Source organism: Epinephelus fuscoguttatus, linkage group LG16 (assembly GCF_011397635.1).
Source record: "Epinephelus fuscoguttatus linkage group LG16, E.fuscoguttatus.final_Chr_v1".
In the NCBI taxonomy this organism is placed as follows: Eukaryota; Metazoa; Chordata; class Actinopteri; order Perciformes; family Serranidae; genus Epinephelus; species Epinephelus fuscoguttatus.
Genome location: NC_064767.1, coordinates 11,748,424 through 11,773,564, shown reverse-complemented (window position 1 = coordinate 11,773,564; position 25,141 = coordinate 11,748,424). Strand labels below are relative to the sequence as shown.

Below are 25,141 nucleotides of genomic sequence, written 5' to 3'. Positions count from 1 at the left end.
GCAGGGACAGGATTCATTACTGTAAAATCCATTAGTGTTTAGAAGGAAGAAGAAACGTAAAGACAGACCGAGAAAAGAACAAAAGGAAAAGGAGGAAATACAAGAGTACATTTATATACAACTAATTTATTTTGACAAATATGTTTTTGAGAGATACATCAAGGCTGACTGGAATATATTCAACATTTTTTAAAGGAACAGTGTGTAAGATTTAGGGGGATTTATTGTCATTAATAGACTACATAAATAAGAGATGTAGCTATTGTGATGTCACCCATTAGTTTGGGGTTTCGGCCGTCGCCATCTTGTTTTTTGGAGGCAGAAGTGACCATATTTGGACAAGAGGGAGGAGCTGTGGAGAAGCGAGGGGTGGATCTGACTCACAGACTGTGGAGACACCTCGCAGACAGCCTGTCACTCAAGCAGCCCCGCCCTTAAACTGCAAACAGGTGAGTTAAATAAAATTTCACCTCCGTACAGTTGTCATGAATGTTGAAATTAACTATAGAGACCAAAACTGTTTCTTGTTCCAGGCTGTGAACATGTTTATTTCTGCTGTTAAGTTGGGCATTTTAACATGGGGGTCTATAGGGATTGACCCACTTCTGGAGCCTCCCTCAAGTGGTCATTAGAGGAACTGCAGTTTTTGAAACTTCGAGCCTGGCTTCATTTTTCAGCCCCAGAGGTTGCAGTTTGGTGGCCTCCAGCAGTGAGGATTGCAGACTGCAACCAGCTGAAACTTCTCCTGGTTAGAATTCTTTCAGTGTTCATTATTCAGGAGGTTTTTAGCAGGAGTCAAATTATCCCCAGAGGTGTCTTCCTCGCCAAAACAGATGGACCAGGGGTCTAATTTATAAAAACAACTCATAGGATCCACACTAAAAATGTACGTATGGACAAAATCCAAAAAGCTCTTAAATGGACACTATCATTGCTGTTTTTTTTGTTGTACTCAAAAATATTTTGCTATTAGTAGTTTGTTATTACTGTATTATTTTATGTATTATGTATAATTAGTTGTATATAAATGTAATTCTGAAGAGGAAGATGAGGAGGCGATTAAAGTACAGGAAGAAGGATGGTACAGTGATTGGGAAGAGGAGGGAGAGGAGTGCATGGAGAGATGAGGAGAAGGAGGAAGAACAAGAGGAGTAACACAACAAAATGGGATAAGAAGGAGGACAACTGAGGAGGGTGAAGATGGTGGGGAAGAGAAGGTGTTCTTACCCAACTTCATGCCCCTTCCCCTGCGTCTGCCCTGCGATGGCGTCCATGATGGAGTCCTGCGAGTACATGCTAATGGGGGTGTTGTACTGGGCGTGGATGATGGTGGCCTTGCCGCCGGGGCCCTTCACCTCTATGGGCTTATGGGTGGGGAGGGCGGCGGGGTTGAATCCTGGGCTGTTGTTGGCAGGAGGGGCGACGTGGTGACGGAGAGGGAGGAGAGGACGAATGAAGACGGACAGGTGGAGGAAAAGGTAGAGGGACGTGTGTGAGGGCGGGAAACAAGAAGGTGGGCGACGTAGCTGACAGAGTTTGTGTTAGAAAGAAGAGACATGCAGGCGGGTCGTGCTCACAGCAAACACAATACCAAGACGAATAACATCCAACAGCCAACAGACTTTACCTTCTACCGTTGTGCAACATTTTAATATTTCCAAAAGAAGTTTTTCTCATGGAAACAGCTCGTAGAGCATCACTGACACCTCGTTTCCACGCAGCTGTGCGTGCGTATGCAGGTCAACTAAATCCATATATTCCAATAGGAACCTCCCTGATCTCCGATGTGTTTGTGAAACTCCTTCTGTCTTTTCTTCCGGAGTGCATTATGCTTCACGTACGTTAAAAATTTGAACTTTTGAAACAGATTTCAAACAGACCATATGCACTTTCTGCCGCAGGAAGTTAGCCTAAAAACGAATTAGCTAACAGGCTATTACACTCAATTCAGTCGGCTGACCATGACCATGTTGATGTCTGTGTGAAAATGAGGCATAAAGGTCTTGGGCAAATTAATCTCATGCCAAATAGAAAATTCAAGCCCACCTGTCTCTATGAGTCTCTGCACACCGAATCAGAAACTCTTGTATCTTTTGGTTCAGGTTTTTTTTTCCGCAGCTGGTTCGATTTCTGCAAATTAATAATCTGACGTATGTCTACACCTTCTGCTGTTCATCATGCTTTGTGGGCACAACGTAAGTCATTTACAGCAACGGAAACAAGCAGGAAGAAAAACACCAAACCAACCAAACACACCAGGACCTAAACACTCACAGACGATGAGTTTGATCTTATCTGTTGTGTCCAAACTTTAATCAAACCTCATGCATGTTCAAACTGCTCAACAGGAACCTCGCCAGACAGTGACCTTTACTTAAATACCAAGCAGACGAAACGGAAACACAGCCAGGATTTAATCGATTACATTTTTTCTCCTATTTTTTTATAATATATGAACGTGTCTGAGGATGCACACAGAGCAAATCACACACCACAAGCATCGGCAGAACAAAAAAGCCATTCACAAAATCCCCAAGGGGATTCTGACAGCTAATTAACTCGCAGCTACTTCATTAACCGGAGACTCATTTGTCTCTTCAGTCTCTTGGTGATTGACTACGGCAACTTGTCAGTCGGAAACACACGGCAAACAACAACGCTGCACATTCACTCACTGAACACACAAATCAGGCAAAATGTCCCAAAAAAACAGATCTGACTTTGCTAGAAAACTCCAGGAGACACTAGAAAGTTTAATGTCTAGTCACAGGAGAAAGTAAAGTGATACTTCAGATGTTAACTTGAGGAAATCCATCAATAATAAAGACTCATGAACCCTGAACATGTCGGGCTTCTTTTACCATTAAGGGACATTTGTGAGGAACCCTGAAGTGGCATGGACCCCGAGGCAGCCAGCTAAGGTGCTTACACCATGCTTTAATTTGCTTATGGTAATTTTACCCACTTATCTATTATTGGACAATGATGTGCTGCTGATTAAAAAAGGCCACGGGCAGCACTTCACCCCAACAGGGAGCACTATGACACCCACAGAACCAAGCCATGCCTTAAAAGGACCAGACAACAGAGCAAACACAAGATGCACTCAGCAGGACACGATACTAACTTGGGAGCAGCGAGGGGGAAAACCTTGTGTGACCGACAGCACAGAGACAGAGGAAAGAAAGAGAAGATGAGGTCATTAGAAAACACATTCACAGTTTGCTTTGTGTCAGCAGGACGACTTCCGCTACAGAGAGGTGAGTAAAGGTCAGAGGTCAGAGATGAACCCAATGTCCTCGCACAACTGAGGCTGCAGAGCTGCCGAATCTGTGAGTGAAGAGAGACTCTGAATGAAGAGACACGGACGGGAAACATCTCAGAGAGTCTTCTCCGTACACAATTTACAGTATGACACACACATCATTTACACATCTTGGGTCCTCAAAAATAACATGGTTAATTCCATCACTAATGTGGGGCTTAAACAAGTTGAAGTTGATGTTTGCAGCTCCACATCCTGCTCCAGTATGCTGTTATTTCTGTACCACTGATGAAAATAGAAATGGAGCTCTGTGTACACTCAAATAACAGTAACAGGATTTTTGGCTTCAGGCTGTGAGCTTTTTAATGTCACATTTCCATATTGATTAGAGGTGATGTATTTATGCACTCTGCTGCAGCTGTTTTCACACAGAGAGGTGATAAAACCACCTGGTTTAAAGTCCCCATGAAATAACAAATACATTTTTCCAGTTTTCATCCTGTGTCCCTGTGTTAACTGATTCTTCACTGTATCTTTTGTCTTTTCTCTTCCTAAAAACCAGGTGAAACAGTTTGAAATGTTTGATGAGTCATCCTGTGCTCAGGGCCATTCACAAAAACTCATCTAATCAAATGAGACTCAGGCTTCCTAGTCAACCAATAGTCATCATTTAGGTACATTAGTCGACTAGTTGTCTGCATGTTAACAATATTAATGTAATGATTAAATGATATATTTTGGTGGTTTGAGTTGAAGGTGTGAGAAAGAATAGTATCAGTAACATTGTTAACACTGTGCTACATTACAGAGAAATACAAAACCGTACTAATGAACCTTCATTAATATAGGCCTATATTTTATCTACAAGTGCACGTCACACACTGAGCGAGCCGCCTGTTAATGACGCTGTGGGCTAATGGGCATGTAGCTACTTCCATGTTTCAGATGATACGTCATGTTTGTATTCGACCAATGAAGATGAGTTTACATATCACCTTGGGTTCGTCCTTCACCTTCTCAAAATGATCCCACACTTTGGATTTCCTGCCCGACATGTTATTAACTAGCCTGTGGAATAACCGCAGGTACCAGCCCTGGAAATTAACCTGACTCCTGTCTGACTGCTGAGCGTGGACACTTCCTGTGTCTGTCCTTTCAAATTAAATTCCCACATGGTCCAGTCATATAGGTTTTGATTTATTTTGACAAGGCGCAGCTCCTAATAGAGTTTCACTTTGCTTGTTTTTTGTGCGACTAAGCGACCAATGAATTCTTGCTGAATAATAACCTTTCTGGTCGACTAACGTAGTAATATGCAGAGAGATGGGAGGAGATGTGTTTTTGGATGTCAGTGGACAAAACCTTTGTTTTTGTTTCCAAAACAGTGTGGCTGAATCCATTCATCTCCCTCGTCCACCTCCTGATCTAATGGTGACCCGTCTTCCTAACTGGATGCGATGCAAACAACCAAGTGAATTAACATCAGATTGTTTCAGTGTTTCCTAGTGAAGACGTCCTAACCTGCACCGTGTGTCACACGATCAGGCAATAGAACACGTCGCTTGTTAGAAAAACTGCTCACACTGGCTCTATTTTGGAGAAGATTTACGCACCTCCAGCCTGGGCTCACTCAGGGTGCCAAAGGCTACCTGAATGTAATCGCTCACAGTGTATCTGGACACTTTTTCGCATCCCATCCACCACAGTTGGGAACTGCCCATTGGTTCGACAGAGCATTGTTCCGACCATATTAAACTAATTGTTCCAAAGTCTGTTCCGAAATCAACGTGATGCCCTGTGGTTAAGGTCTGGTTAGGTTTAGGCACAAAAACCACTTGGTTAGGGTCAGGAAAGGATCATGGTGTGGGTTAAAATGAAAAAGAAAGTGACAAACACATAAGCCATGAGCCTGCTCCGCCTCAAGCCGGTCGCGGCGCACCATACGCCCGCCGCGAGCCGTTCAGCACCGCGGACAGTCTGACTAATGGGATGTTGAACCAATGGGCTGTGGAACCAATGACATGGACCCCCACAGTTGACTTGCTGTATGCTAGGAGGAGTTGTGAAGGAGATGTGTGGCCCACCCACTTTTTAGCGGTCCAATAAAATGCGAAGGATTTGATTTAAATCCCTCCTGTAACTGTGCACCACTCAAATTTTCTGATTCACTGGGAAATGTGTCAAAGCACAGACGCTAAAGATGCTCTAACTTCCATTTCACGGGCACTTGAAAGTAAGACAGCTTAGTCTATTTGCTAATCAGTAAATATCAGATCGCCCTCTATAATAAAGCTGGTGAATTTAGCAGCTGTCAGCAGGTCATAATTCAACTTTGACACTTGGTGCAGGTTTAACTTCAGATGGATAAATTGGCTAACCTTGCTGTAAAGGGACAGCTTGATGCCGTCCACATGTCCAGGAGACCTGTGTGTGTGTTTAGGATGATACTGACTGTGTGGTACTGCAGGATAATGTTCAGAGGTAAGACAAGGGCAGCCAGACTGTGTGTGTGTGTGTGTGTGCGTGTGTGTGTGTCCAGAAGGTTCCCTGACCTTTACCAGCAGCCAGAATAACCAACAGGTGTTTGGCCTCTTCAGTGACACAGTAATCGTATCACACTGTGAACTGAGGAAACACTGCACGCATGCTGGGTAACTGTGTGTGTATGTGTGTGTGTGAGATTATGAATAGTTATGGTAACAGTTACACACTCCCCTCCCTTCAAGTCAAGTCAATTTTATTTATATAGCGCCATATCCTAACAAAAGTTATCTGAGGACACTTCTCATGTAGAGACTGTACAGCTCCTTCACACCACACTGTACACATACTCAAGTCAAAGTCCTGCTTTCAAGACCTTACTGAGGTAAAAGCATTGATTGTTGCCATGGTGATTGATGTCCAAATCAATATCCGAATGCTCCGTTTTTCTTTACCACTACTCCAAAAATCCCAAACAGCCCATAAATTAAGAAACAGTAATTCAACTTAATTCATTTACACTTAGTGATAGACCTTATTTTGCGACTATGACAGTTTGAACACCTGTGACAGGCGTACACATACGCTAACAAGATGCTGAAAAAGTCTGGAATAGTTTCAAAGTTTGTAAAGATGATCCCCCAAAAAGTCGAGTGCCAAATATAACAAACACTGGCACAGCACAGATGCCAAACCAGCTCGGCAAATCACCTGAAAACAGTAAGTAACAGCTCAGCAAAGCCACAAAGAGACAAACTGTCACATTATTTTAGGAGCCCGACTTTTTGATTAATTACAGATATACTCGCTGAAGCTTCGATGTCCCCAAACTGGTATTCGGACCAGCCCTGATCAAAATATACTTAAAGTACCGAAAAAAACTCATAATGCAGAATAATCTATTTCAGTGAGCTGCTTCCTCACAAAATGAGCATTTATGAATCTGATCCATTATTGTTTATAAGTTAGACTCATGTTTTGTTTTCGGGAGACTGAATGTTCTGATGTGCCCACGCTTCTCCTTTTTCTCAGGGTTAAAGGTCAGCAGAGCAGAGTGGAGGAGTTACTAATCTAGAGTCAGATGAAACGTTTCTCCGACAGTCTGTGCTGAGGTGTTGGTCAACATGGCAGGATACGGTTGCTAAAAGACAGCAGGGATCTCAGAGGTGAAGCTGCTGAGGACATTCAGAAAAAGCCAAAGAACCAGTTTGTCTAAACTTCAGTAAAATCATTAACGCCTAGTTTCACCTAAAGACTGGAGTCAGGAGGAAACAGCAGCAACCTGACTCTGTTCGAAGATTAACTACTAATGTCTCTGAGGGCCTTTTCACACATGACAGTCCAAACCAAGGTTTGTGTGTTTGGTGATTTGTTGTAGACATTTTATTCGGATAGTTTCACGTTGAAATGACGCAAGTGCACTACAGAACCCTACATGATGATGGGTCTACATGCTGTCATCATTGTTCATGTTCTGTTGTCATCACTCACATCCCATTGTCATTGCCGACGTCCTGTTGATATCACCTACATGACTTCTGATTCTCTGCCTGAGCCTGACTGGGTCTGACCTGACCCGATGGATTCAGACCAGGCTGGGCTGTAATTTCTCAGTACTCCCTCAGGCTTGAATCAGGATCGGGTTCTCGCCAATTTAACTGTACTTTCTTGAAATGAAACTGCCTGTTCTGTGTAAATGACAGGAGGTGCATTGGACTCAATCAAGAGAGAGAGAGACAGACAGCAGGGGGACTGCATTAGAGAAATAGAGAGTAAAGGAACAGCGGCGCAACATAGTTATGAACTAGGGGACAAATAGCGCACAGGACTTAGTGACAGGAAGAGGAAAAAAAATGGAAGAGAGGAGATGCAAAGTGACTTGCTGGCAGCCTCTGCCTCCCCTGCTGTGGGAGAGATGCGCCTAACATGCAACGGAGAGCAGTGATCATCATCTGTGCTCACCCTCAAAAAAACAAGATGGAGGCGGCTAAAATGCCGAACTTGAGGCTTCAAAACGAGAGTCCACAAACCAATGACTGACGCCATGGTGGCTATGTCCATCATCTTATACAGTCTCCTCCTCTCCCCATGTGCAGCTGTGGTATATTTTGTTATGTTGTTTTTCCAGTTCTGATGACAGCATGCCAGAACTTCCTGTAATTAATCCGAAAGCCTGAACCATCCAAAAAATGTTCCCGCAATAGAAATGATCTGAACCATAGAGCGGTATGATCTGAATTATGAGACCACCTCTTTTAGTTGGACCAAGGTTCAGCTGTTTGGTTCGGACCGTGGTCTGGGAGAGGTTTTACCCTTGTGACTTTGGTTTGGACCAAACAAGGAAGGTATGAATAGGCCCCGAAGCTCCTGAATCAATATGTGGGGTCTCTTTTGTTTAATCTGCGCACAAACAAAACCGTGACTTCCTCATTAAAAGCCTCAGACTTTGTTTTGTACAGATTTTGTTTTGTACTTATCTCCTGTCAGAATCTGATATAAATTCAACACCAGTCTGATAAACGTGGTTCTTTAGCTCCTCCTGATCACCTTTTTATCCCCTCTGCCTCTGAGAAACAAACTCCTGCCATGTTCCCTCCTCTACGTCTCTACGTACCCAGCAGGCCGACCCGCCTGGACGGCTGCCATCTCTCTCAGAGTCTCCTCTGAGTACAGGCCGATCGGTGAGTTATACTGCTTCCTCTGAGTGGGGCTGACCGCTGCCCTTTTCCCAGGAGAGTCTGCCTCGCTGCAGGCCGACAGGCGGCCGTTCACCTGCACTGACGGAGGCTTCAGGTGGAGCAGGAGGGGGAGGAGACGGAGGGGAGGGGGCACAGAGTGTTGGGTGACAACTATCAATATCTGTCAATGTGTTGATACCTGATTGACTTTTATTGTAAATGTTTTATAAATATCTTTTTTTAAAACAATAAATTTTATTTTTTTTTATACAAATATCATAAACGTAGATTTTAGGGGGGACAGGGGACATGTCTCCCTCAATATTTAGAACATGTAAAACATGAAAGTAGAAGAGAACTTGATGAAATTAAATACATTTCCAACATAAGCTGATGCAGTAAAGGCACAATTTAATGCACTAAATTCACCACAGTGCAGGAAATTAAGTGTGTGACACTCCTTTCCTGGGCAGGACCCATAATCCCAAGTTTTATCTGTCTCCCCTGTGTTGGAACAAAACCTACACCCTTAACACATACAAAATTAAGTTATTATAGAATATGATTATCAGTATCTCTGCTACCTTTGTCTCCACCCTAACTTAAATCTGTTAAATTACATCTGCCTCACACATTAATAGCTAAAAAATAACTGTATTTCTTTGAGTTTTATTTTTGTGATGTCGTATTTAAATATCAAAATATACAGTATTATTATCGTCTTATAAATACCTCTCACTGCTTCACAGTCTTATCATTGGACCCATAAAGCTGGAAACTGTTTATACAACCACATCTCACTCCCAGCTTGTGAAAACCGATGTTTGGCCACTGACACCAACACACAGGGGCACACTTTAGCAGCGGTATTAGCATTTGTGTATGATCCTGGCAACTACTGTACTACATATAGCAAGAAAGTCTGCACTGGGTGCAGGTGAACGGGTCAAACAAACTCCAGACTTTCACTCACTTTCACTGTGTGCCTCAGGCGAAACCAAAAGTCAGTTGAGTTGTTTTAATAAAGATGTGCTGTGCTAGTATATGTAGCATACTATGTTAGTGACGTATGTCACGTCATATATGTTATGTGACGTGAATTTTCATCAGTAACAAATGTACTTATTTTAGGCCAAACCTAAAGAAGTAAACCTATAAAAAAAAAAAAATGTACGCATTACACAAGCAGAAACCTGTTGGAACAGATGTTTATTTTCAACAGAGGCCATGCATGTAACGAGCATTAATTGACATGAATTGTCTCTGAATGTCTAAAACTGACTCAGGAGAGTACTGAGAGCATCACAGTTTCACGTGACAAGCCACCAACCAAGCATCGGTATTGATGACGAGTTGGGGATGAGAATGTGTTGGTTGATGTTTCAGAATTAAATCTGTCAGTATATATGTGTAAGTAATAAAGATAATTTCATTTTGGATGAACATCTTCAGGTTCCTCCAGTAGCTTTTGAACATGTCGGTGAATCTGCCTTGGTATATTATTTTAGACATGAATGAAGTGCACGTCTTTCTTCCTGTGGCCACCAGGAGGCGACAATTCATACTGTTGACCCAGCGTGATTGACACTGCGAGGATGGAGGTTTTGTGTGTGTGTGTGTGTGTGTGTGTGTGCGCGTGCAGCATTTTGTTTGTTTATTTGATTGTTTCTGGCAGAGCAGAGCATGTCCACATTCCCATGTGTGCTCCATCTCACCCTCCCAGATTTTGATTCTTACATAAAAAAATCTGACCATATGCTGAGAAAACTCCACAATCAGCTGTCTTAGAAACAAAATACAGATTTACATCAAAAGTTAAAAAGGAGAAAAATATAAACAGTTAAAACTTAATACTGCAGCTTTGGCTCAGGAGGTAGAGCAGTCGACTAACACTCAGAAGGTTGATGTCCCTGTGAAAGTGTCCTTGGAACCCCAAACCGCTGTGCCACCACTGTGTGACTGTGTGTGTGAAAAGAGGGAAATGCATTATGGGTACCTGTTGGTGAGGGATCAAGGGAATAGTGGCGTCAATTCTTGGCGGTGGCATCATGATGGGACGCTTCGCCCTGCAGGAAGAGAAAAAAAACAGAGGTCATGATACACAGGTGATGACTTCTGTTTAACTTTCATGTTTTCTGAAAGTGTGGGGCAGAGTTATAACAGGTCTTTATTTCTCATTTGTATTTTTTTCTATTTTTTTTTTTGAGTTTAGCTTCAGTTCAAACGGACGTGTTTTCAGACTTCTGACGAGGGCTGGGCGTTATGGACAAAAATTCATATCTCGGTATTTTCTACAAATGTTCAGTTGCAAGCTGATCCACGGCCTGTTATTGTTGCTGCATGTGTTTCTCCACAGCAGGGCAGGTAAAAGAAGTTTACCTGTTGGAGGTGAGCTGTTTGCAGAGGTGCAGTAAGAGCCAGTTGTCTGCAGCTCTTCATCAACATCTCACTGTGGCTGTTTCTGATTTTACTTTCCTCCCTGCTGTAATTTTTATACTTGTCTTTATTGAAGAAAAGCCGTTAATAAAGTTTCGCTACTTCGGTAATAAACATATTTTAATTCCTATAAGGTCTTAAAAATAAAAGTCTCCTGTTATTTTGTTACATAAAAACTTTTATTGTGAAGCAGCAAAATAAGGAAATGTGGAGTTTTCCAGCAGCAACTTCACACAACTTCTTCTGAAACAGCAGGTAGCGAACATGAGACAGTAAAATAAAGCAGATATCTGAAGTAAAAACAGAAAATAAACTCTGAACCAGAGATTCAGTTAGAAGCTACAGACATACTGACAGCTGAACACACACAGACTTTTAAAAATCGTCTCTCTCTGGTCTCCTGCAGACAGAGGTGAGGAGAGAGAGGAGGGGCGGCCCAGCTTTTGGACCGACTCTGGAGAAGGTCTATCTCAGAGCAGCTCAGTGTGGCACGGTGCGTCTGAACTGATAATGGAAATGCCAATCAGCACAGCATAACTTGGAGCAGCCAGAAGTTATAGGAGGAAAAGGCCCACAGTGTTGTACGTGTGCTACTGCGGTAACTTCATTCATATCACAGACTGGATAGGTGTAGCACGTGCAACATACAGTCTGATGTCTCACTGTAGACTAATGAACAGACAGATTAAACAGAGGAGCAGCTCTGTGTCTCTCTGAGTGTTGATGGAGAACTTGTGAGTGGGGCAGAGCTGTGCTGAGAGTGTGAGAGGTGAGTGTGTGATGGTGCGGACATTTTGCTGCAGGTCAAAGATAAATACATAACAGTTTATTAAGAAATCACAAGGTTGTTAATGAAATTATAATTCTCTCTTTGTCATATAGCAGGAGCTCTAAATGAAAAGATAATAGAACAAAAACAATATGAGTGCTATCTTTGAGTGGATCTGGCTCTCTGCTCTCATCACTGCTGTCCTTAAATTTCACAGTTATTAAATAATCAAGTTCACGGTGCAGTTTAAGACAGAAAACAATAAACGTCATCTTTGTTTGCTTTAACTTTCTGATATAATCTTAATTTCTCCAGAAAGAAAAGCATGCTTGATCTCCTGAGTGGAAACAGAGATTGAGTTGTGTAAATGTGACATCATGAGCAGTTTGCTGGCCTCTCATTTTATCCATTAAGTCCTTCAGTATGTGGGTCACCATTATGGAAACGCTCTGTTTACTGATCAACACAAGGACGCTGAGAGAAAACCAACAGTGAAACTGTCAACATCTTCTATTCACCTGCAAAACGAAGGCAGCAATAAATGAAAAACCTTCAAACCTTTTCAGATACAAATAAGACGAGCGGAAGGCCGAGGGTCAGAGGTCAGAGCACATTAAATCAAGAATTATACAAAGAGTGAGTATTACATGTTGAGAAAAGCTGACCTGTCCTCAGCACAAGAGGATTCAGGTCAAATGAATTCAGCAGTGGAAGAAAACAGCCCAGTCGCCAGAAGAAAATGTTGGCATTGTGCATTTCTTCAAACCATGAATACATTTCATATCAACAGAGGAGGGCATGGTGGACAGCGTGTCACCAAGACAAGACACCTGCCAAGCTGCAGACCACAGTTCAAGACTAGAAAACAACAAAACTGATATGTAAGCAAAAAATTGCCTTTTCCAGCTGCTTCTTCTGTAGCCTACACTGTTGTGAGCATTTATACTTGTGCAGTGGTGTGTCAGTGTCACTCTGCAGTTACACCTCCAAAACACTAGTCAGCGGAGGAGGCTTCCATGAAGTGCTGTAAATTTTAGTTGATTCAAAACACACATTAAACACACATTAAACATGGCTTAATAGAGACAATTTCAAACACAAGTACACAAATCGGTTTCACTATAACTCGCAGCATTCACAGACAAACATTTGTCTTTATCTGGACACATTTTCCCCACAAATACAACATGCTAATGTTATTAGCACAAGCCTATGGCATTTTACATTGCATAAATTAACTTAGTGGCTAGCGGACTTTTCTTTTTCTCATATGAAGCCAGGGACAACAGCAACATTTAACAAAGGTAACGTTACATAATTTGGCTCCATTACAGCTCACAAGGTTCCCTGACAAAACAACTGTCTCATACTAATCCTGTTTTCCAAACAAATATAACATGCTAACATTATTAGCACAAGCCTATGGCATTTTACATTGTATAAATTAGCCTAGCGATGAGCAGAGATTTCCTCTGCTCATATGAAGCCAGGATAAATCCCAAAGTATAAATCCCGGAAGGATAAATCACACACAAAAACTAAAATGCTATTTTAGTGGAGGCTTTATTGTCTTCACAATTAATTGTTTCTTATCTGTGAAATAAAAGTAAATAAGAGCTTCGTTTCCACTGAGGGAAATGGTTTCAGCTTACAGAAACAGACAGGAGGTCTGCATCGCCGCGACATATAGTTACATTTCTTAGAAGGTGCACGTCAGGCTATGGCATAGGGTACGGCCCAGAGTAGAGTACGCCAATTCGACACAGAAGTATAAATACCGCATTAGGTCCCAGACGTGGCTGCTTTGTAGCAGCACATCGCTAATTTTCCAGCTGGGATAGAGGCACAAAAAGCTTTTTACAGAGACATTGCTGTGTTTCCTGTCTGGATCATGCCCCCAAAACCAGATATTCTTCGCCCAAACGCTATCTTTTCCAAATCATACCCAAGTGATTTTTGTGCCTAAACCTAACCACACATTAACTGCTACATAATAACATGCAAACGTAATGTATCATTGGTTTGCAGAGACGTACAGTGCCAACATTTCATCTGGCAACAAAGGCTGAAAGAAACGCAGTGCTGATATCTCCAACATTCAGCAACTCACATCAAAACAATCTCAATCGATAAACAGTACTACAGGTAAGAGTGAAGATATGCCTTTTTTATTTTGGGGTGAACTGTCCCTTTAAAAGCAGAGTATTTTGTTGTTTAGTTTGGAATGAGCCCGAACATTGAAGCAATATATCTCAGATAAAGTGTCTTACAGATCCACAGCTGACAATCACAGGTGCATTATGGTCCCTTTGTGCTGCGGCAGAAAAAAGACAGTGTGACCCTGAAATGAAAATTGATTGTTTTGTATGTTCTCTGCATTGTGTGTGTGTGTGTGTGTGTGTGTGTGTGTGAGTTTCCATCAAAGGAGGAAGTGCAGAGGGGTGAAATAGCCTCTATTATATTTGCTGCTGTGAGTCAAAGCTCCACATCTATTCCATCTTGTCTCCTACGCTCCACTACAGGCCTCACCGTCCACTTTACGCTCATAAAACACCACCAGTGACATGAAAATTTCATGAGGAAAAAACCCCAGGAGCTCCTCATCTCCTCTTTATCACCCAGAGGGTTTGCAGTTATGAGACTCCTCTGTGGAACAACATTCATTTCCTCACTGTGCTTATCAGATTCTTCTGTCAGATACCTTCAGGGTACCAGAGGGATGATTTCACTCTATTTTGGTCCTGATTGACACCAGACAGCCTGACGTTCAACATCTGCAGCAGTCATCCTCTGCCTCTGTTTTCTCTGCAGCATTTAAGACACCCAGCAGACACACACCAGTCTATAATCCTCCATTTTTAAACTCAATATGAGAACAATGGTGGAATGTGACGACTGGATCGCTGTATTTAAGAACACATGTGAGATACTTGTACTTTTCTTTTCATGCTACTTTCTACTTCTACTCCCCTGCATCTATCTGACGGCTTTAGTTACTTCACAAATTTAGATTTGTACACACAAAACAGTTGAAATAAAATATGTTTTGTTAAACCCTTTTCTTCACGTTGCTCCTCGGTGGCTTCATCAAGAGACACAGCGTCTCTTTCCATGCTGATGACACAGAGCTTTAAAAGGATACTTAAGTATTTTTGGAATCTATTTTACGGTGTTTTTGAAAGTGGTCCAGTATTGAGAGAGACTGTGCAGCCAGCAGCGGTGAAACAGACCGCAATGAAATTGTCACAGCACTTGTGCACCGTCAACGTCCACTGAATGTTTTTGGATTTACCACTGACAGGCTCACATTGTCTGACAACATTACAGAAAGGACCCTAGGCAGAAATGAAAAGTTTTCTTTACCTTATGCTGGTCTGATTGTTATTGGGTGTAACCAAGTCTCCATCGAGGCGAAGTCTTGTTCTGAAACCTCCCAAACTTAACCACATTAACTGTTGTCAGCCATGATATTAAAAATCTCTTAGATAACACTGAGCTACACTTTCTGTACTCTAACACAACAAACTCTTCCTGGAGCTCCTCTCTGCAACTCTCACTGATGTTTCCACCGTTGTTTTGCCTGGTAATCTTCATCAACAAGTTGGAAAAAGTGGTCAAGTTGTGCTGCAAGATCACTGGTGTTACCTTTAATAATGTACAGCATCTGTATGAAGAGAGGGTCACCTATAAAGCTCCGTCAATTGTCTCAGACTCTCAGCATCCACTCCAGGTTTAAATGCAGCTCAAAATGTTACATACAGATCGTCCTTTGTCCGGTCTGCTATCGCTTATCTTCACCAGCAGTGACTCTGAATGTCCATGATTTACCCTTGACAGCTACTAGCCTGTAGCCTGTTTTGCTGCTGCGGCTGCAATGCTCTTTTTCACAACCACACCAATTTCAGAAATACCAAAATTTCCCTTAAACTAATCTCATTAACTGATGTAATAAATAGGAAATGTTTTTGAGAATACAGAGGAAGGATATCAGCTAATATGAACTACTTCTTGTTGAGTTGGTGCTGTTACTATTTCTTTAATAGTTGAGTTTAGTAATTAGTTTCAGTCCTTACTTTGTCATGGTGAGCGCCAGGTTGTAGTTGGCCATCTTGATCTTGTTCTGAGCCTCCAGGTGAGTCATCCCATCGGTTCCAACGCCATCAATGGCGACGATGACATCACCCTGGACCAGGTTGCCCTGCGCTGCCTTGCTGCCGGGAGTGATCTGTCAAAACACAAACACAAAGACTTTTACAGTCTTCAGTCGGACACATGATGGGATCATATTTTGTTTCTCTGAGTGACTTGAGACAAGAACAAATCCACTCTTCCTTTCAAGGTTTGAAAAATAAAGAACAAAAAAGTAAAATGAACAAAGGACCATTTCCTGTTATCATGTCATCTTCTTTTAGAGACACCCTGAATGTCGGCTCAGGTCACAGCACAGGTCAGCGCACACGTCAATCTGCAACTTTCAATTACTTAATCATGAAAGGCTGGATGGAATAGAATTCACTGTTTCATATAAAACAATCAATCAAATGGGAAGAGAATTAATCAAAAGGTTAATGATTAATATGTTTCCACGCTAAAGTCCCCTTAATCTGAAAATCCACCCCAGGAGTTTTGACCCTCTTCCACGACACAGTTACACAAACAGAAAGGGCCGACAAGTTGTGTGTTCAGATAAACCAGATTCATCAGGGACACAGACTATGACATCACTGTTTGTTAAAAACACTAAATATCAGAGAGTCTGTAGATTTTAAAATGCTGCAAATCCTGGATAAATCTTTAACTTAGAGCACCAAAATGTGTTTAAAACAAAAGAATATGATTAAAAGGATTAATGAATCTCATAGGAAATCATCATGTCAGCTGGTGCGGCTGGGATTTGAGCTGCATGTCATCCTCAGATGAGACATTGCAACACCAGCTAGAGTCTACGAATGCATGGAAGAGGCTTTCTGCATAGGCCCGAGGAAAGGCAGAGGGGCCCCAGGACAGAGCCATGCCTCCAAATATCATACTGCAAATGGAAATAAAGTTTTCTTTTACTAAAGTATTTCTGACTGAAATATAAAAATGTGCTGTGAAAATGTTAATTTTATTACAATAAATAAATACAGCAGATGCCGAGTTAGCAAACAAGCAGATAAAGCGAGCATATAATTTGGCATGTGACAATCGTTCATCAAATGTCGGCGAAGAACAAAAGCTGCCAGATCGTGTTTGATTTGAGACAACACTACCTTATCAAAATTCATGCACTATGCAATTACATGTATAGTGTGAGCAGTGTACTACGTGTGAGTGTACCAACGAGAGTATCCAATTTGAGTCATAGCATAAGACTTGCGGTCTACAGCAGCATCCTGACATTTACTTATAAACACCAAACACAGAGTCCAGCTGAGGCAGATGGGGACGCCATGTGTTCTGCAGGTATTTAGTCATAAAACAAAGCATTGGAAACATTAAAATGTTGACCTGATGATGGGGCTACATAGTCACAGGCTCACTCAAGTTATTACAGTTCATCCTGACTGGAACTTGAACATCTGAACCACATTCTGTCACAATCCATCCCATAGCTGTTGAGATATTTTCAGTCTGGAACAAAGTGTTGGACCCACAGATTAGCCGACACGCTGCTAGTGTGGCTAAAAATAGTGATTAGTGGGGGTTTAATTTAACAGTGATCTGAAAATAAACATCATAAGCTTCATGGATGAGCTCTGAACCCCAAACCATTGAAAAGAAACTAAGTGAGTTTCATCCATTAGACCTGTGACCTCAGCAGGACACACGGCTGCCGATGGAAAACGCGTCCAACTTGTGACCTTTAATTCAGAGTCGATCTGTAACCTCGAGGCCTCTGTGGCGCCTCGAATACAATGACGGGACGCAAGTGTTCATGCCTGAGTGTTAAACCCTGGACAGCTGTCCATACACCGCTAACCCCCCGCTGAGTCACATCCACCCACTCTAATTACTCCCCAACTCCTCTCTGCTCTTTCTCATCCTCTTGTCCACATAATTTCCATCCACAGGCAATACACTGTCTCCAATCTGAATGCTGTGACCTTTGACCTCTACATCACGAGGAGAGAATGGAAGCAGAGGCGGAGCAGGTGAAGTGAGGAAGGAAAGTAATGAGGTTTGAAAGCGGAGGAAGAAAAATCAGATGTGGAGGACAAGATGATGGAGATGTGGGACAGGGAGGTCAGAGAGAAGGTGAAGGAAGAGGAGGAGGTCATGTAGGTGTAAGAAGGGGAAATGAGGTGGAGGAGGACATTAAGGAACAGGGGGAGCAGGTGGACAAGAAGATGGATGTAGGAATAGAGGTAAGATACAGATACTGTGTACTAAAGAAATATTAAAAGTAAACCGCAATGCAGTCGTATTCCTCCTTGAGCCAGTCAGGTTACGGTTTACATCCATGTCTGTCAAAACTCATATGAAGCCATGACAGTTGACAATGACACAAATACGGATGTTGCTGCAAAGAAGCTATAAATTCTAAAACATGGATGCTTCACACACATCTTCAACCCAGCAGCACAGAATATCTACACAATCAGCACAGTTTCATCCTTGAGTCCAAGCAGACATTTGTGCCAAATTTGAAAGAATTACCTTCAGGTGTTCTTGAGATATTGCAATTACAAGAATGAGACGAATGCAAGGTCACAACGACCCTGACCTTTGACTTCCAAAATCTAATCAGGTCACCGTTCATTCCAAGTGAACACTGGTGCCAAATCTGAAAATATTACCTAATGGTATACTTGACCTTTGACCCATGACCACTAAAATCTAATAATTTAATTGCTGGTCCAAGTGGATGCTTGTGCCATATTTGAGGAAGTTTCCTCGGGTTCTTACGATATCATGTTCACAAGGATAAGATGAACAACGTCACGGTGACCTTAACCTTTGACGACAAATTCTGACCAGTTCATTGTTGAGTCCAAGTGAACATTGGTTCCAAATTTGAAAAAAATAACCTTGAGGTGTTCTTGAGATATTGCGTTCACGAGAATGAGACGGACGCAAGGTCAGAACAGACTTTGACCTCTGACCATCAAAATCGAATCAGTTCATTGTTGAGTCCAAGTGGATGTTTGTGCCAAACTTCAAAAAAGTCCCTCAGAGCCTTCTTGAGATATTACATTCATAAAAATGTAACAAATGCAAGGTCACACTGACCTTTGACCCTTGACCACCAAAATCTAATAATTTAATTGCTGAGTCCAAGTGGATACTTGTGCCATATTTGAGGAAGTTCCCTCAGGTTCTTACAATATCATGTACACAAGAATAAGACGAACAACGTCACAATGACCTTGACCTTTGACCACTAAATTCTAATCAGTTTATTGTTGAGTCCAAGTGAACGGTGCCAAATTTGGGATTCTTGAGATATTGCTTTCACAAAAATGAGACGGATGCAAGGTCACAGCGACCTTTGACATCTGACCACCAACATCAGTTTATTGTTGAGTCCAAGTGGATGATTGTGCCAAACTTCAAAAAGTCCCTCAGAGCCTTTTTGAAATATCACATTCACAAGAATGTGACAGACGCAACGTCCCATTGACCTTGATCTCAGACCTTTGACCACCGAAATCTAATCACTTTATCGCTAAGCCCAAGTGGATGCTCATGCCAAATTTAAAGAAATGCCCTTGAGGAACTCTTGAGATATCAAGTTCACAGTAATGTGACATACAGATGGACAATCTGAAAACATACCTCCTCAGGACATAGTGATTGGCAGTGCAGAGGAATAAAATCACTTCCTGTCCACTGTTATACTATCAAATATATATGTATATACTGCGTATATATATTTTTATATATACACATATGTTTGCACCTATTAAGTTTCTGTCAGTTGACTAACACATTTAATAGAAAGGTATCTCTTCAGGGCTGTTATGGACGGCAGGATCAAATTCAGAAATCTATAAACCGTTAATACTCCATACAGTGAAATCATCCTTTAACCATCTGTTGGGAGAAGAGTCTGAACAGACTGCTGAGGAACTGGAGACGTTTGCAGGATTAACAGGAAAACCTGCAGTTGAGACCTGGATGAGACCGTACTATAGATACACACACACACACACACACACACACACACACACACACACACACAGAGTCATAAAGGTTAAATAGTGCTCTGACACTTAGCTGCAGCTCATCTCGCTCTGACTCATCTGGCTGACATTTCTCCTGGATGCCAGTTAATGTGGCGTGAATGAAACATCGCCCCCTGGAGACGAACTGTTAGCTGCCGCTGACAGTGACAGACAGCGGGGAGCCTGTCCCAGTTTACACTCTGCTCAGCTTACTGGTGCACTTCCAGTTGGAAGAGTTTGTGGACACTGAAGACTGAGGACAGGATAAATTCAGCAGCGCTCCAACACAGGAGGAGCTGCAGTGGCTGAGCTGGTTATAGAGTGACGTCTTCTTCAACATTTGCAAAGCTGAGTTTTCTCATTAACAAACAGAAGTTACATTTACATCAATGTTTCTCACCTAAACTCATTGTGTGGATCCTTGATGTTTAACAATCGTGCTGAATCCATTTCCTTCCTTAAAAAACATTTGCAAAGATGAGTTCTTAGGCGTTTTCAATCCAGTATTGTTTGCATCATCTTTACGGACTTGTAATCTTCTTCTCTGTCTTTGGTGACACACCATTACATATTTTGGCACGTTACTGCCACCTGAGGGTCAGTGGGAAAATGTGATTGGCATTAGCAGGGAGTGTTAGATCACATGCATGATATCAGACCACCCTGTTTTTCATGCAGGGAACAGTAACATTGAGGCACTGCTGGGATTTGAACCCAGGATCTCCTGTTTACTAGACAGGCGCTTTGACCAACTAAGCCACAGCACCCATGTCTGGCTTTCGTGGGAAAACATTTTTGATCTGATTGGGTTGTACATTAGTTTGGTACATTTTTAATCACATTAGTGGTGTGTCTCTAAAGTATGTTTGTCTGTTGCAAGCTGAAATATCTCAGCAGCTATTGGATGGATGTGACTAAATGTCGTTCGGATGTTCATGTTCCCTGCAGGAGTTGTAATAACTTTCATCCTCAGTGTTTCCAGTACACACTAAATGTTATGGCTGCAGTACTCTGTCTAGCTGGTAGCACTTGCAGTTAAATGCCATATTTTTAGGACTGTAACTGCCGATCTCTTCCATCACAGTCAGATAATTTTAGGCATTGCTAGGATTTGAACCCAGGATCACCTGTTTACAAGACAGGCACTTTGACCAACTAAACCACAGTGCCTCATGTACCTGTTTCATCCACTGTTTAAAGCTCCCTTGAGCAAGGCATAACACCAGGCTCAGTATGTTCGGGCCCCTTTCTGTCAAGTGAAATTGTTGCTTTGGTTAAAACCAAACAATTGGACAAATGCTCATCAAAAAGCAGCTTCAGGTGGAGGAACAGTGTGTCATGGTGAATTACACAGAAGCAACCCAGTCAACAGTTTAAAATGAAATAAGAAGAAGAGCACCTTGGTGACACATGTTGATGCTGAAACACTGAGAGACAGAAATGAAATGTTGACATGAGGCACTGCTGGGATTTGAACCCAGGATCTCCTGTTTACTAGACAGGCGCTTTGACCATCTAAGCCACAGCGCCTTTGTGAATGCAGACTTTTCTATTATTATAGATGGCTGCTGGCTGTAGTCTCTGTGGTGTGTTCGAGTGCAACTTTGTGGCCGAGACACTTGCAATCTAAGGCAACACATCAGTCGGCCATCATCGTCACTACATCTTTGGTGTCAGTTTGGTGTGGCTGAACACCTACAGTACGAGGCGCTGTGGCTTAGTTGGTCAAAGTGCCTGTCTAGTAAACAGGAGATCCTGGGTTCAAATCCCAGCAGTGCCTGATTGATACCAAAATCAGGCCTAAAAGGTTGTTATTTCGAATCTTCTCTCTACATCCATCATAAAGATACCACCAACAACATTCATCCAAAACCTTTCCCTCATTTAGGCTTTAGGTGATGGTGATCAAGAGCGCTAACACGTCTGCCCACAAATTCCCATAGGGTTTTTTTTGGGTTGCGATCTGGTGACTGTGAAGGCTGGAGCATATAAATCACATCACTTTCATACACTGGACATGTGTGATGGTACTTTTATACAACCAAACCACAGATATGGTTAGAATGAAAAAAAAAATCACTACGACAACTGATTAGAAAAAGGCGCTGTGGCTTAGCTGGTCAAAGCGCCTGTCTTGTAAACAGGACATCCTGGGTTCAAATCCCAGCAGTGCCTAGTTGTTAAAGAGGTCAGCTTTTATAGGAAGTCTGATGAGCTGAATCTCCTCTGCATCCATCATGAAGATGCCACCAAAAGCTTTCCCTTATTTGGTCTTCAGATGATGATGATGATGGACAGTGCTAACACATCAGTCCATAGATGTTTATTTGCGTTGAGATCTGGTGACTGTGAAGGCTGTAGCACATGATTCACATCACTTTCATACATTCAACACGTGTGACAGTGCTTCTGGTATGGAGACGTACTTCCTCTCATCCTGGTGCAGAACATATGTGCTAGATGGCAGCTGGCTGCAGTTTTTGTGGTGTGTTCAAGTGCAACTCTTTGGCTGAAACACGGGCAGCAAATGAGGCAACGCATTCGTATCCACTAGTTCCCGAGTTTCAGTTTGGTGTGTCTGGGCTTGAATCTGTCCTGTCTGTCTTCTGGTTTCTATTTTTGAATGATTAATACAGACCACTGCCACCTGCTGGTATGGCTAGCTCCTTTGTTTCTGTTTGATGTGTCTGGGCCGTTATGGCAAGAGGCGCTGTGGCTTAGTTGGTCAAAGCGCCTGTCTAGTAAACAGGAGATCCTGGGTTCAAATCCCAGCAGTGCCTTTTCAACTGTTGATTGATTGCTTCTGTGTAATTCACCATGTGAAACTGTTCCTCCACCTGAAGGCGCAGAAGATAATATTTGCTAGTTGTAGTGTGTTTAAGTGTTACTTTTAGGCAGAGGCAATGCATCACTTGGTCTCGTCTCCACTAGTTCTCTGGTTTCAGTTTGGTGTGTCTGGGCTTTTCTAGAGACAGGCGCTGTGGCTTAGTTGGTCAAAGCGCCTGTCTAGTAAACAGGAGATCCTGGGTTCAAATCCCAGCAGTGCCTTGTTATTACAGAGATCAAGTCTCAGAGGCCTGAAAGGCTGTTACTTTGAATGTTCTCTCTGCATCCGTCATGAAAATACCCTGAACAATATTTATCCAAAAGCTTTCCCTCAGGTGATGGATAGCACTAGCACGTTGGTCCGTAATATCCCATAGCTGTTTATTTGGGTTGCGATCTGGTGACTGTGAAGGCTATAGCATATGATTCACATCACTTTCATACATTGGACATGTGTGACGGTGCTTTTATACAACCAAACCAAACATAAAAAAAAAGACTAAGACAAAGGATTAAAAAAAGGCACTGTGGCTTAGTTGGTCAAAGCACCTGTCTGGTAAACAGAACATCCTGGGTTCAAATCCCAGCAGTGCTAAATTAGATAGCTTATCCCTTTGCTTCTGTATAATTCACCATGACACACTGTTCCTCCACCTGAAACTGCTGTTTAATGAGCATTTGTCCAGTTGTTTGGTTTTAACCAAAGCAACGATTTCACTTGATAGAAAGAGATCTCCAACACACTGAGCCTGATGGCTGTTACATTCCTTCCATCTTCTGACGCTCATCCTCAACATATAATGAATGGCCATCTCACCTCAGCAGCAAATCATTACAGTGCTGAATGCTTGGTGCGCTTTGTTATTTTTTCCCCCCAAAATGTCTGTGACATTTGTTGTTCCAAAACGCATGTGTGTGGCATAAGACGAATACAAGGCATTTCAAGGCTGTTAACAGTGATGTCAGATATGGGTCGCTTCAAACATCATGTAACAGAAGCAAAGTGCAACCTCAAGGTAGAGTTAACAATAAGGCACTGCTGGGATTTGAACCCAGGATCTCCTGTTTACTAGACAGGCGCTTTGACCAACTAAGCCACAGCACCTGCTGCAACTGGTGCCTCGAAGATGAGGACCTATGGAGCCAAGGTAACCAGTATAGTAATGCGTATGTCAAAGTACTTAAAAACTTGACTTGTTGTGGTGAGAAACCCTAGGTGCTTCTCAAAGTCAAGGAAGAAGGCTGAATTTCAACGAGGCTGCGAATCCGGCCCAAGGACTGTTCCAGTGTCAAGGATCCCTTAAATTCTACTCAGAACTGAATCCTTGCTTTAAAGAATTTTCAGTGAGGCACGTATATATCCTCAGCAGGAACTAAGTACCCACTATTCTTTGGGTATGATTTGTCGGTGAAGCTCAGCAGAAACATTATAACTATGTAATTTATGAAGATCAGCATCTCCAGGATATTTTAACTGGCTGCTGGGTGTCGTCTTTGTAGTGTGTTCAAATGCAACATTTTGGCCTCGACACTTGTGATGTAAGGCAACATATCAGTCAGCCTTCATCGTCACTTGTTCTTTGGTGTCAATTTGGTGTGTTGAAGCCACAGTAAGCGGTACTGTGGCTTAGTTGGTCAAAGTGCCTGTCTAATAAACAGGAGATCCTGGGTTCAAATCCCAGCAGTGCCTCAATGAGAGTGTCTCCTTATGGCTAAATACACACAAGCAAATGTGGCTCAAACATGATCACTGCTGACTCTCTCTCCGCAGAACTACTGTTAATTGCTGCTATGGCTGCTACAGTCCTTCCATCTTCTGATGCTCATCCTCAACATATGCTGAATGGCCATCTCACCTCAGCAGCAAATCCTTACGGAGCTTAATGCGTGGTGTGCTTTGTTATTTTTTTCCCCCAAATTCCGAGGGCCTTTTTACTATGTTGTTCCAACGCGCGTGTGTGTGACCTTATAAAATGCTTACGAGGCATTTCACACTCATGTCAGACATGAGTCACTTCAAACATCCTACAGAAACTGTGACAACTCCGTTAGAGTTGTAATTGAAGGCACTGCTGGGATTTGAACCCAGGATCTCCTGTTTACAAGACAGGCGCTTTGACCAACTAAGCTACAGCACCTCCTACTTTCCTTGCAGCCTCTGTCTGAAGGTTTGTTGAGCAGGGCAATTACTAAGACCAACATGATGGCGATCTCTGGAGTAAGAATATTTTAAAATAACTTAACCACTTAGCCAGAGCCATGTTGAGAGTGTTTAGAGAGCATTCTTGTCTCCCTGTGGAACATTTTAGTGTCACATAGAGTGGAATTCCATTTAATCTGAAGAGGGATTTCCTTTTTGCAGAGTGGAGATCAAACATGACATGGCATTGAAGAAATTATCTTTGTAACAGTGAAGGCACTGCGGGGATTTGAACACATGATCTCCTGTTAATGAACAAGCACTTTGACCAACTAAGCCACAGCGCCCACTTCAATGGTTTCTGAAGCATGTTTTTTCACTCCAGACTGCCACTGCCAC

The 25,141-nt window shown here is 42.4% G+C and overlaps 1 protein-coding gene and 11 non-coding genes across 16 annotated transcripts in view; 6 read left to right on the top strand and 6 right to left on the bottom strand.

Moving 5' to 3' along the window:
* Window positions 1-25,141, bottom strand: part of LOC125903658 (PDZ and LIM domain protein 7-like) — an 83,370-nt gene that overhangs the window by 21,981 nt on the left and 36,248 nt on the right. For all 5 annotated transcript variants that reach the window (XM_049600709.1, XM_049600712.1, XM_049600713.1 and 2 more), the window contains 4 exons: window positions 15,703-15,854; window positions 10,421-10,490; window positions 3,128-3,150; window positions 1,228-1,401 (listed from right to left, as the gene is read on the bottom strand). In XM_049600709.1, coding sequence (XP_049456666.1) covers window positions 1,228-1,401; window positions 3,128-3,150; window positions 10,421-10,490; window positions 15,703-15,854 — 419 coding nt within the window. The remainder of the gene's footprint in view (window positions 1-1,227; window positions 1,402-3,127; window positions 3,151-10,420; window positions 10,491-15,702; window positions 15,855-25,141) is intronic.
* On the bottom strand, window positions 20,470-20,543 carry trnat-agu (transfer RNA threonine (anticodon AGU)). Its single transcript has one exon. It is a non-coding gene; the product is annotated as a tRNA-Thr (tRNA).
* trnat-ugu (transfer RNA threonine (anticodon UGU)) lies at window positions 20,873-20,946 on the bottom strand. The gene has a single exon. It is a non-coding gene; the product is annotated as a tRNA-Thr (tRNA).
* trnat-agu (transfer RNA threonine (anticodon AGU)) lies at window positions 21,233-21,306 on the bottom strand. Its single transcript has one exon. It is a non-coding gene; the product is annotated as a tRNA-Thr (tRNA).
* trnat-agu (transfer RNA threonine (anticodon AGU)) lies at window positions 21,483-21,556 on the top strand. The gene has a single exon. It is a non-coding gene; the product is annotated as a tRNA-Thr (tRNA).
* On the top strand, window positions 21,878-21,951 carry trnat-ugu (transfer RNA threonine (anticodon UGU)). The gene has a single exon. It is a non-coding gene; the product is annotated as a tRNA-Thr (tRNA).
* On the top strand, window positions 22,483-22,556 carry trnat-agu (transfer RNA threonine (anticodon AGU)). Its single transcript has one exon. It is a non-coding gene; the product is annotated as a tRNA-Thr (tRNA).
* Window positions 22,751-22,824, top strand: trnat-agu (transfer RNA threonine (anticodon AGU)). Its single transcript has one exon. It is a non-coding gene; the product is annotated as a tRNA-Thr (tRNA).
* On the top strand, window positions 23,124-23,197 carry trnat-ggu (transfer RNA threonine (anticodon GGU)). Its single transcript has one exon. It is a non-coding gene; the product is annotated as a tRNA-Thr (tRNA).
* On the bottom strand, window positions 23,634-23,707 carry trnat-agu (transfer RNA threonine (anticodon AGU)). Its single transcript has one exon. It is a non-coding gene; the product is annotated as a tRNA-Thr (tRNA).
* On the top strand, window positions 24,219-24,292 carry trnai-aau (transfer RNA isoleucine (anticodon AAU)). The gene has a single exon. It is a non-coding gene; the product is annotated as a tRNA-Ile (tRNA).
* trnat-ugu (transfer RNA threonine (anticodon UGU)) lies at window positions 24,667-24,740 on the bottom strand. The gene has a single exon. It is a non-coding gene; the product is annotated as a tRNA-Thr (tRNA).